At 45.1% G+C, this 12,495-nt stretch overlaps 1 protein-coding gene across 3 annotated transcripts in view; it reads left to right on the forward strand.

The window, feature by feature from the left end:
* Nucleotides 1-12,495, forward strand: part of Tmco3 (transmembrane and coiled-coil domains 3) — a 35,157-nt gene that overhangs the window by 11,952 nt on the left and 10,710 nt on the right. For 2 of the 3 annotated variants that reach the window (XM_060381407.1, XM_021653032.2), the window contains exons 7-10: nt 484-576; nt 5,434-5,620; nt 10,165-10,285; nt 12,245-12,440. In XM_060381407.1, the coding sequence (XP_060237390.1) occupies nt 484-576; nt 5,434-5,620; nt 10,165-10,285; nt 12,245-12,440 (597 nt within the window). The remainder of the gene's footprint in view (nt 1-483; nt 577-5,433; nt 5,621-10,164; nt 10,286-12,244; nt 12,441-12,495) is intronic. The other variant, XM_021653033.2, reaches the window with a different exon arrangement.

A 12,495-nucleotide genomic window follows, 5' to 3' on the forward strand; every position in this document is an offset into this window, starting at 1 on the left:
TTACATATAAGAACCTCTGGGATGTGGTCAAATGTGAAAATTCACCTTATGAGAAAAACTTCCCTTCTTAGACACACTCATTTCCAACTAAGAAGTCAGTGTGAATTGGCCTTAACCTCAGCTTTGGGGCCCCCTTTTCCCCAGGAGGGGGCTGAAGAGAGGCGTTCATGAAGACAGAGTGGCCATGTGTGTGAAAGCCAGTGACCCCCACAGCTGCTTCTCAAGAGAAACTAGAATAAAAATAAATATTCCTCTGGAAAATCAGGAAAAAGTGTTTGTGTGTGTGTGTGTGTGTGTGTATACACAATCAGGAAGCCAAAAAGATCTCAGATATAAGAGAAATTCACAGAGTTCATTTCTTTAAAAAAAAAAAACAAAAAGCTGTATTTTTTTGGCGGGGCAGGGTAAGGAATATTTCTGTAAATTATCAGCACATCTTCTTTTGGTAAAGTAAACATTAAATAATATGCTTTTGTTTTTCAGTCTATTGTACAGGTGGAGACATTAGGAGAATTTGGGGTCTTCTTTACCCTGTTTCTTGTTGGCTTAGAATTTTCTCCAGAAAAGCTGAGAAAGGTAAGAACCCAACCCTCTGCCATTGCCTGAGAGAAACTTGATTTACTTACTTTTTTTTTTTTTTTTGAGACAGGATCTTGCTAGACCAGGCTGACCTTGAACTCATAAAGAGTCTCCTTGTCTATCAAGTTTTATTCCTTTTAAACTAGAATATGACATTTAAATTTGATACCATTTTTTAGAAAATAAATTTGAAAAAGTCAAAACAATAAATGGGATCAATTTTCACAGAGCTGTAGGTGTGTCCCCTTCAAGAAAGTATGAAACTGAGGATAAAATGTAAGAGATTTAGTATTTGTGTATTTCTCTAGAAGAAAATCTCCAATTTTAGACATTTTTCTTTTACCTCATAAAGGTTAAAGGTGTTGGGGGATAAAGTAAATAGTATTGGAGCTGGGCATGGTGGTGCACAGCTCCAGGTCTGGTATTTGGAGAGCGGACAGCCTTTGGCTTGCTGTTAGTCCACCTTGACCAAGAGCCTCCAAGCAACTGAAAGACCCTGCCTCCAAAAGGTGGACAGTTCAAGGGGCGACACCTGAGTTTGTCCTATGGTCAGTGCATATATGTGTGTGCACTAGCAGACACACGCTGCCTCCCCTTCCCCCAACCTGCACGTCCAATCGCATACAAATTTTATCAGCAAAGGAATTTTAACTCCTCATGGTAACAAGTTTAAGAAATGTTGGAGGTAGGAACGGTAGCACACTCCTTTGATCCCCAGCACTCAGAAGGCAGGAGCAGGTGGATCTCTGTGAGTTCAAGACTAGCCTGCTCTACATTGTAAGTTCCAAGCTAGTCAGGACTACATAGTGAGACCCAGTCTCAAATCAACAACAGGACTGTTGGTGAGATGGTGCAGCATGTAAAAGGTGATCACCACCAAGCCTGACCCCCAGAGTGTGGGCTCCGGACCCACACTGTGGAAGCAGAAAACCACGAGTTGTCCTCTGACCTGCATAGGCAGGCTGTGGCACCTCCCCACAGATCAACCAGTAAGTGTTAAAAGAATGTTGTAAACAATCTGAATAACTAATGGCCAAGCAGTAACCTGACTGCCTGATGGAATGCTGTGTAGCCATTAAAATACTAAAGTATAGAAACAGAGGGAAGTGTTTGGTACAGCACTAACCTTAAGGAGGGGCTGGAGAGATGGCTCAGTGGCTAAAGCGCTTCCTGCTCTTGTGGAAGACCTTCATTCAGTTCCCAGCACCCACATCAGGTGGCTCACAGGCATGTTGTACTTATGCTTTGTCCATCTGAAGCTCCTCCAGGACCTAACACTTCTGGTTTCTGAGCACCTGCACTCATGTGCACACTCCCACACAGATACACACAATTAAAAATAAAACAAACTTAAAAAAGAAATGAAACTGTGTCCAGTAGTGTGAGCCTGAAATTGTAGCTCTTTGGGAGCTGAAACAGGACTCCAGCCTGAGCTGCCTGTAGTCAGACCTAATACAGGGGGAAAAAGAGCATCTGACATGATAATAGCAGCACAAAGAAGCAGGTGCACCCAAAAAGACAATAGGGAATAGCAGTACTTGTTCCCTTTTCTGTATTTTCTATGGCACTTCTTTTTTAAAGTAACATTATTTCTGTTACTTTTGAGCATTTCATATAATTTATTTTGGTCATATTCCCTCCACCAGCTCCTCCCCGACCTCCTCCTTCTTAACTTCTAACTTTGTGCTCTCTCTTTTTTTATTCCTTGAAAGGTTCAAGTTTTATACAATGTGTTTTGATCATCTTCAGGCCCCCAACTCTTGTCAGGTCCATCTGCCCAACCTTGGTGGCCTTTTCTTATTTTACCTCTAAAGAATGTGTACGACTTAAGTATTCTTGAGTGTATGGCCTTCAACTGGAGTGTGGTCAGCTTACTCTGGGATGCAGTTTTACAAAAAAAACTTTGTCTCTCTCTTTCCCGGCAGCTAACAGTTGCCGTCCATGCCATGTGGGTGGATGCTAGGGGTGGGATTGTATGCCCAACTCCCCTCTCCATGCTGGGATTTTGTCTGGCTTGGGCTTGACAGGTTTTGTGCGTGCTGTCACACCGCTGTGAATGCGCATGCGCAGCTGGCCTGCTGTATGTAGAGGGTGTTCGAGAGTAGTCATTCATTGCCTCTTTCTTTTACACTCTTTCAAACCCTTCTTCTGCAATGAGCCCTAAACCTTGGGAAAAGGGGCGTGGTCTATATGTTCCCTTTCGGGCTGAGCATTCTGTAGTGATCTGTGGGTGTAACAATTGGTTATGATTAATGATTACTTCATAGTGCACCTTCTAGCACTATGAAAGCTAGCCAATATTTTGGGTTTTATTGTTGTTTTAGATTACCCTACAGACTCCTGGAAGAACCTGTAGCCTATTATTACTACAGGGTAGCATTGACCTTGTGGCAATCCTTCTGCCTCTGCCTCCCATGTACTAGAATTATAAATATGTGTCTCCACTCCTAGCTATTGACATTTTCAAATTTTCTTTTTAAAGTCCTGTTTGCTTCCAAGAGTGATCACTGGTTTTTGACATTTGTCTTCATACTGTAATATCCTTTTTCACCTTCTCTGGAGAGATGCTGGTTGTCATTAGTACCTTCAATTTTCTCTTAACCTCTTTTCTGCTGCAAGATCTGTTAAACTGTCTGATCTCACTGTCTGGGAGATGTGCCAAGGTATGCTTCTTCTTGAGGAGTTCTGACTGTGTCAGTGTCATCTTCCAGGGACTTTTGTCTCGTCATGTCCTTCTCATATCATAAGTCATACATTTTAATTTCTAAACTCAAAGTTTAAAGAAAATTAACCATTCTTCTAGATCCTAAATTAAAAACAGCCCCATTTTTCCTGTGCATTTTCTTGAAGAGTAAGGGGTGGGGAGGGCGTAAGCTGGGGTAGAAGGGATTTCTGGGTGTCCTCTTTGTTAGAGCCAGCTGGGGTCATCCATCACAAGTGCCATCATGGACAGGCTTCATGGAAACATGTGACCTTTGTTTCCAAGTACAGTGGCTCATCTAGGATTTTAAAATTGGAGACATTTGATGTAAACAGTGATTCATGGCAAGCAGGGCAGGTAAAGTTCTGTTTCCATATAATGAGCAATAAGATCTTGAGTAGAGCTCTGAGCCTTTCTGACATCAGTGTGGCATCGTCTGTGTAGTAGAATTATGTTAAAGTTTCTCCTGGTTTTCACAATTAATTTTTTTTTCTGTAATATTCAAAGCTGATGGTGAAATGATGCTCTGTGACACATAAGTAATATAATTGTGAGCACTATAAAACAGTGCTTGCTCTGACTGGTACTGTCTGGGGGGGGGGGTTGCCCTTGTGATCTAAACATGGGGGAGCCTGAAGGAAGGGTTCTGGCTTTGTCAAGTGAGTGTATTTTGGGTGGTGAGGTGGTAATGCACCTGAGGAAGGAGATGAATGTTGGACTGGAAACCTGTGGTTTTTTGGAGCCTTGCTCGGTCTTCATCTTGAGGCCTTCATCTTGAGGCTTTGTTGGGCCTTCATTGCATGGCCTTGCATCTCCTCTTGTCTGTGCTAGGTGGCAGCTCTAGACTTAGACGTGGGCCTTGGCCCTGCAATTTCATTGCGAGAGTGCAGCTTGTTCCCATTGCAGTTCCTGGTTTTCATCTTCCATCTTTTGTCATGCAGGTATAAATGACTAGAGACTTTAGTGCAGCCTAAAGTAAGGAAAGTGAACATTTCACATCAGTAGGTCTTTTCCATGTAGGCAACTTACGTTTGATAGAAAACATCTGATAGTGTTTTCCAAAATAGTAATTATTGATGGACACCCTCTTAGGTCTCTGAATCCTAGGAAGGGATGATCAGAAACATCCCAAGTTACTGGAATCTGGATGAACTTCCCAGTGTTGTAGAGAATGAAGTCTTCCTACCCTGAATGCCATCCCTGCTGACTGCTTAATCTGGGTTTTTGGACCTGCTGGGACCTTCCTTACCTTCCCGCTTTGCAGTGGACTTGGATTATTCTCTTTGTTTTGAGACAAGGTCTAATTGTGTAATTAAGACTGGCCGTGAACTCAGAGACCCTCCTCCCTCACGCTCTCGTGCTGGGATTTTCGACGTGTGCCTTTGAACTGTTGTTAGTTCTCTATCTTAGTAGTTCATCAGTTTCTACCTCTCTCTGAATAACTTATGAATCCTGCAGAGCTAGAATTATGTTTTCTTGTCTTTCTTCTCGTCTTCCAGCAGGTTCTTGCTGTATACCTGTGGTGTTCAGCCCCTCAGCAGCTATGGGTTCACTGCATCAAGCCCTGCCCTGTTGCTTGACTTTAGGGTTTCAGAATTGTTCCTTGAGAAAGAAGAAACAGAAATCTAAGATGGCCTGTGAGGCTGGTACCTAACTGTCTGGGGATAGCGCTGTTGCAGAAAGTTTGCCAATATGTGCTTCCTGATTCTTCCTTGCAGGAATCACTTGGGGCAACTACATGGCATCTAACAATTTTTGATAACTCCATTTTCAAGGGGTCTGACATGGTCTTTTGTGCTTCCTGGGTACCAGGTGTGAATACGGTACACTGACAAATGCACAGACAAAACACCCACACACAGAAAAATAGATAAATAAAATTTAAAAGTAAAAGATGTAAGCACTGGAGGGTTTTGGTATCTGCTGCTTGGTGTGGGGGGGGACACTAGCAATCTCTAGGGATACTGTGAGATGATTGAACATAGTATATGTATCTGTGTCTGAGTGTGTTTCAGCCCAGGATGTGTGTTCATTATGTCTGGGTATATAGGCTCTGAGTTCCTCCCTGAAAGGTCATTTCTCTGCTCTGAGGCTGTGGTCCAGAGATGGGCTGTTGCCCTGGGATGTGTGTGAATGTGTGTGTTCTTTTCCAGGTGTGGAGGATCTCCTTACAAGGACCTTGCTATATGACGGTACTGATGATTGCCTTTGGCTTATGGTGGGGACACCTTCTGCGGATCAGACCCACCCAGAGTGTCTTCATTTCTACCTGTTTGTCCTTATCAAGCACACCCCTGGTGTCCAGGTTCCTAGTGGGCAGTGCCCGAGGTGATAAAGAAGGTAGGTGAGCAGCATGCCCTAAGTATGTGTGTAGCTAATGTTCACCTGCAAATTCATGGCTGGAGACCTGTCAGTCCTCCTTCATAGGACTTTCCAACTGTTAACAGCTGCTCGGGCACATATTCAACACTTCAGGGAACGAGCCTCCCGCCAAGCCCAGTGCCTCCATGCTTCCACTTCCTGCCAGGTTAAAAGAAACACCTACTGTGTGTTCATGTCCTTAGCATTGTTAGAGAGCTGGAAAGAAGTTAGGCCAAGATCAGAAGTCTGAACTGCACAGCGCTTGGACGCTGTGCAGGTAGAAGCTTCTTGAGGGGCAACAAGTTGGTTTGTTTAGTTGTGGCAGTATGCAACTAAATTCACACTACTGGTGAATTTTCTCAGAAACCCAGAGTGCTTTAGCAATGAAGAAACCACCAGCTCTTTTACTTGGCTTGGTTTGTTCTCTCTGTGTGTGAACTGGTGTCATCTCTGTGTCACTGCTTTGTGTGGTGAGAACAGAGCAGCGTGGAGCAGTCACGGGTGGCCTTATCACCCAGCTCTGTGTCTTCGGCACATTATACATTTGCACATACTTGTTAAGGGGCAGCTGTTGTTTGTTTCCTGCTTTGTGAAAGTAAAACAGAGGCCAAAGTGTCATCCTTCACGTTGATTGATACTTTGAACACATCAGGAATAGAAGAGAAAAATATAAAAAGAAAACCGTGAATAAATGGCTAAGTCCTTTAGTGACACTAAAACTGCCATGCTAAGCATAGACATTTGTGTGGGACAGTGCACAGAAGCTGACCCCAGGCCTTGTGAACTCTAAGCTGGGGATGGGGCTCTGGAGTCCCACTGGAACTGTCCCAGCATACTCATAATATGACCTGGGAGGAAGGGGTTCTCCCTGGTGAAAGAGGCTCGGAAAACAGCCATCGGTACCAGCCATCGGCGGGACTCTATGGATGGAACACTTCCTTGGGCGACTCACCTTGTGTCGCTACTTTGGTGGCTACATCTGTGGCGAGCCAGCAGACAGGTCCAGTATCCCTATGGATAATACCTGGGACACAGGACTAGGGGACAGAGGCTGAGAAAGTGGGATGACATCTTAGCAGCTTCACACAGCTTCATAGGATGGCCTACAGGTGAAGAAATCTGCTTCTAGAAAAGACAGCTGTCAGCCTCAGTATCTGTGAGTCCCTCCTTCTCAAGTCTGTTCCCTAGACCACAGCCGCATGATCAGAAGACTAAAATCACAAATGAAAGTGTCACATCTGTGTAATCGGACCAGATACAAAATGCTTAGAGCAGACAAGAAACAGGAGCACTCTTAGATCCATGAGATGAGATGGTGAGCTCGGCGTTCTGTGGAGGAGAAGCTGCAGAAAATGGCCAGTGATTTTCCACAACCAGAGAAAGACATGAAGTTCAGAGTTAAAGTAAATCTCTAAAACTGAATGGGAAAAATGAAAAGTTTGCCCTAGTTGTGTCAAAAGACAAAAGCAATGTTTCCAGTCCAAAGAAATCTCAGCACTCAGTCGAAGGGACAAGTGCCTTAAAGAAATAGAATATATCTTCTCTGTACCATCAGATCACATCAGAAGATGGAGAACCTGCACCTTCCTGGGAGAGCAGGTCCCAGGTACAGAAATGCGACAGAGGGCGGGGCTGATGGAGGGTTTTCTAACAGCCTCACACCCCACTCCACAGGATATAACACACCCCACTCTACAGGATACAACACACCCCACTCTACAGGATACAACAGCAGGAGGTCCACAGCCAGACGAACATGGCAAGGAACAGATTTACAAGCTTGACTACTGAGGACTGCTTGGAAAGTAGGCTGTTTTTGTTTTGTTTTTGAGGTCATACTGAAACTGTAGAAAAGGTCAAAGGACATACTGCCATTGGTGTGTGTGGCAGGGAGGCTGATACGCTGAGATGGAGACTCTGGCAAGTTTTTGATGTCTGTTAAGAAGTTGGTGCACCTGCAGTCTCAGGAGATGAGTCGGGAGGGGCGGCCAGTGTCTGGGGATATAGCTCAGTTGGTAGAGTGCTTGCTTGCCTGGCATGCTTGAGGCCTTGTGTTCAACCCCCAGTACTGCATAAGCCAGGCAGAGGGCATTGGGCCGTAATCCCAGCCCTTGAGAGATAGAGGCAGGGGGATCAGAAGTTCAGATCATTTTTAGCCACATAGGCCATCCTGGGCTAAAAATCTTGTCGTCGTCTTCTTCTCCTCCTCCTCCTCCTCCTCCTCCTTCTTTTTTAGTTTTAACATATAGTAGTAAGAAAATATACAAGAAATTTGGGAATAAGTCTGTCAAAAGGTGTTTGTTGCCTTTGAGGGGAAAAGTCATTCTAATGGAAAATTACTAAAGATTTAATCAGGGTTTTTTTCCTGTGTTTATGGACAAAAAGGCCTAATTAGTAAGATATTATTTCTCCTTGCATTTATAAGCTCACAGCTATGCTAATAAAGAGATCTGCCATTATTTTCATGAGAGTTGGCAAACGGAAATTCAGATCCATTAGAAGCCAAGAGGCCGGGAATGGCCCTGGTGGACCTGAGTGAGGAGGGCCTGGAGATGGCTCAGTGGGCCAGAACGTTTCCTGTTCCTGCAGAGCAGGGATATGGTTCTCAGCACCCAGATATCAGCTCACAGCCTCTTTAACTTCAGCTCCAAGGGATCCAGTGACCTCTTCCGGTTCCCTAGGGCACTGTGTGTACATGGTGCAAATACATTTACACAGGCAAAACACTGAAACACATAAATAGACATAAATAAATTACATAATATATTTATCACTTATGCAGTGTTCTGCCTACAGGCCAGAAGAGGGCCCCAGACCTTACTATAGATGCTTAAGAGCTGTCATGTGGTTGCCAGAAATTGAACTCAGGACCTTTAAAAAGACAGCCAGTGTTCCTACCCCTGAGCCATCTTTCCAGCCCAACATAAATAAATTAAAAAAAAAAATATTGCATGAGGAACCCTTCAGAACACCTTTCTGTGTTGCCACAAGCTCATGTGGAACTGAACAGGACCCTAGGTTCTGAGAGTACATGGGAGGAAATGGGGAGTCACTGGCCAGAACAGCTGCCCCGATGGAAAGAATGAAATCAGAGCCCTTTCCTGACCTCTGGAAAAAGTAAGTTCTCCATGGGTCAGCGGCAGTGTGTGAGGAATGGAGCTTGGGAACTACTGAAGGAAAGGTGGGCTGTCCCGTGACCTTAGTGTACACTTCCTAAAATGTAAAATGCTGACCCCTAAGGAAAAGATTGATAGCTGTGAGCACAGGAAGGCCAGGGGAGTCTTGTGCCCACTCTGTAACATACAGAGCTTGTCTCAGTCACTGTTTCTGTTGCTGTGGGAAAATAACCCTGACAGAAGCAACTCAAGGAAGGACAGGCAGCTTGTGGCTCACGGATTCTTGGGTCAAGACAGCAGGAGTTTGACGCAGCTGGTTGCACTGTGTCTTTAGTCAAGAAGAAAGTGCAACAGATGCCGAGCCTGGTATGTAGCCTTGGCTCTGCAGAGAGGGGAGGGCTGTGGCAGTGGCAGCAGCTTGGGAGCTGGCGGCAGATGCCGCTGCGCGGTCGGTGGGGCTCTCTGCTTTTCTCCTCGCAAGGGGTTTTGTAACTGCTCCTAAGAACAAAAGGTAACCGCTAAGGTGGAAACGCAATCTGTAGTTCCTGCTTCACCGCTATGGTTAGGAAGAGCCCCTTCCTGGGCCAGGGCAGGGAGAGGGAGTGGTATGCAGAATGTGGGAACCTGCAACCAGAAAGGGTTGAGGCCTGCTTGTTAGGCAGCCGGGGCAAGGACAAAGCACGTATTTCCGTTAGCCAAGCACGTGTCTTGTTTGCCACCGCATCTTCTGATAGTGGCGTTTTGCTGTAATTGTATTAATAGCAAGCCACAGAAGTAAGGTATTTTGGTGATTTTCTTTTTTTATAAAAAGCATTTCAGGCAATGGCGTGTACTTATAGTCCCAGGGTTTCTTGAGCCCAAGAGCCAGTCTGGGCACCATGGTGAAACCTGCCTATCCCCATCTCAAATAAAACTAACACAAATTTTCTTTGAGAGCAAACATTGATTTTAAAGATTATAAACTTTGTTACGTGTGTTTTGAGATGGGCCTTGTTATATTGCTTAGAGTGGCCCTAAACTAGAGTAATCCATCTCAGCCTTTTAGTAGTTAGGACTACAGGTGTGCCTACTTACTGTTCCAAAGAGATTTTAAAGTCTTTTTATTTAAATTCCAAAGATTATTTGAATTATCTTAAAAATATGTCAAGTCCTATGCTGTCTGTTTTAACTTCGCTAGTGTGCATGTCTACAAGCATGCGCTATGGCGTGCTTGTGGACTGCAGACAACTTTGTGGAGTCAGCTCTCCGCCCACCTTGTCATGGGCTCTGGAGGTTGGATTCAGGCTGACATGCATGTGCTGCAAACAAAGGCCTTTGCCCACCGAACAGGGACAGCGGCCGGGCCCCGGGTGTTGACTGGGGTGCTCTAAGCCGCTGAGCCTTTGTTCTGAGTAGCTGTTTCACCAGCAGGTGACATTGACTACAGCACAGTGCTGCTTGGCATGCTGGTGATGCAGGATGTGCAGCTGGGACTGTTCATTGCCGTCATGCCAACACTCATACAGGCCGGAGCAAGCACAGCTTCCAGGTAAGTGTGTACCGTGGCCGCTTGTCCAGCGTACAGTCATTTGTTTTTAGAAATGCTACACAATTCCTTTCCCAGCGTGGTGCCTGAACTCATGATACATGTCTCTTAGCACGGGCTGTGGTGACACCGACAGGCTGATCCTGGCTCTGTGGTATACCACTGGCCCCTTGCCTGGGATGTTTCACCACTTCAATGCTCTCTGCTGTGACGTGGAGTGGGCCCCCTGTTCTAAGGCAGTCCAGAGACCTAACTGAGTCAATATGTGTGTCTGCCAAGGGTCCTCAGGAAAGTAGTGATACCGTGTGTGTTTGCACATGTGTGTTGCGGTGTGCGGTGATATTTGTGAGAGGTGTTGTGGTGGGTGCCATTGTCACTATATATCTATATATCCCCTCATTCCTCCCCCCAACAGCCCTAGGCTGCACCTGCTTGGTCCATATGGAAGGAAAAGTCAGCTTGTCCGAAAAATTAACTTGTCCGAAAGCCTTTGATCATGTTACACGTCCAGCAGCCCTCCAGAAACGCCAGCCAGGGTGTAAGCATAGTTGGGAAATAGAGGGAGCCCTACAGAGCAAAGAGTAGACTGTGTGTGAGAGACGAGAGCCTGATCTCACCTTAACAGGCGAGCTATAGCTTACTCTGTAGATCCTGTGCTTACCTCCAGGAGATGCTCAGCCTTCTGTCTATAGTTTTATTTATATCAGTATTTATAGAGATCAAAAGCTATTAGACTCTTTGTGTGTCTGTGCATATGTGTGTGTCTGCGTGTGTGTGTGTGTGTGTGCATATATATCTAGTGTATGTGTGTGGTATGTATGTAGGTGTATGGTCTGTGTGTTTGTTGGTGTATGTGAATATATATGTATGGTGTGTATACATGTGTGCATATATGTGTATGTGTGTGGTGTATATGGTATACGTGAATGAATGTGTATGGTGTGTGTGCATGTGTGTTCTTGCATATGGGGAAGGGTGCATGCAGTGGTGTCCTGCTTTGTTGCTCTGTCTTATCCTTGAGGCAGTGCCTCCCCCTGAATCTGGAGCTGAGATGGCACCAGCCCCAGCTGGGCTCCCACTCTGACGCACAGCACAAGGCATGAGCATGCACATGGCTACACCCAGTGATCCTTGGTGGTGGTGGTGGTTGTTTGAGGCAAGGTCTTGCTATGCAGCTTTGGCTAGTGTGGAATTCGCTATATGGACCAGGCTGGCCTCAGACTTACAGAGATCGGCCTGCCTCTGCTTCCGAAGTGCTAGGATTAAAAGTGTGCACCCCCACACCTAGCCTTTTGTTTTGTTTTTAATGGGTGCTAGTTGTTATGTTATAAATATTACTCGCTGCACAATAGGTGTGGTACATGGAAGTTTATTGAGCCCTGAGGGCAGAGAGAGAAAGAGACAGAGAAACAGAGACAGTGGGAAAGCATAGGAGAAGAGAGAAAGGGGGTGGGTAAGGCACCCCGAGAGAGAAAGTCAGAGAGGGGGAGAGAAACTGAGGCAGAGAGAGCCTACTGTGACCAGTAGGTCCTTTATATCTGGTGGATGGCTGAAGTATATCTTATACACATCTGGCGGGCAGCGCAGGTGATGTGGTTAGGTTGCTAGGCAACCTAGGAGCGGGATAGTGCATCGGCTTATGAACTGACTAGTTATTGGAGATCAGGTCTTCATGCTTGTGGAGCAAATGCTTTCACCCCCTGAGCATCTCCCTAGCCCTAGTGGAAACTCTTTACATCCTCAAAAGCTGCTTCCAACAACCCACATTACAGTCACATGACTTAATTTTCTAAATTAATGTAATACATAGACTTTCTTTTAGCATTTACAAATAAAAGTATGTATGATTTGGGTCATTTATTTTGTAACATGTTAAAAAACATTTTAAGATTATTTGTAGACTTTGAGATTATTTGTAGATTATATTTGGAGGTGACATGACATCCCTTTCTTCTTTCCTAGCGTCTTCATGGAAGTGCTGCGGATACTGTTTCTGATTGGACAGATTCTCTTTTCACTAGCTGCTGTTTTTCTTCTATGTCTTGTCATAAAGACTTATCTCATAGGACCTTACTATCGAAAGCTGCATGTGGAAAGCAAAGGGAACAAAGAAATCCTTATCCTAGGAGTATCCGCTTTCGTCTTCCTAATGCTGACGGTAATCCTCAAATGTTGGTGTTGTTACGTGGCCTTGCATACAGTCTCACTGCAGC

Source organism: Meriones unguiculatus, chromosome 4, assembly GCF_030254825.1.
Source record: "Meriones unguiculatus strain TT.TT164.6M chromosome 4, Bangor_MerUng_6.1, whole genome shotgun sequence".
Classification (NCBI taxonomy): Eukaryota; Metazoa; Chordata; class Mammalia; order Rodentia; family Muridae; genus Meriones; species Meriones unguiculatus.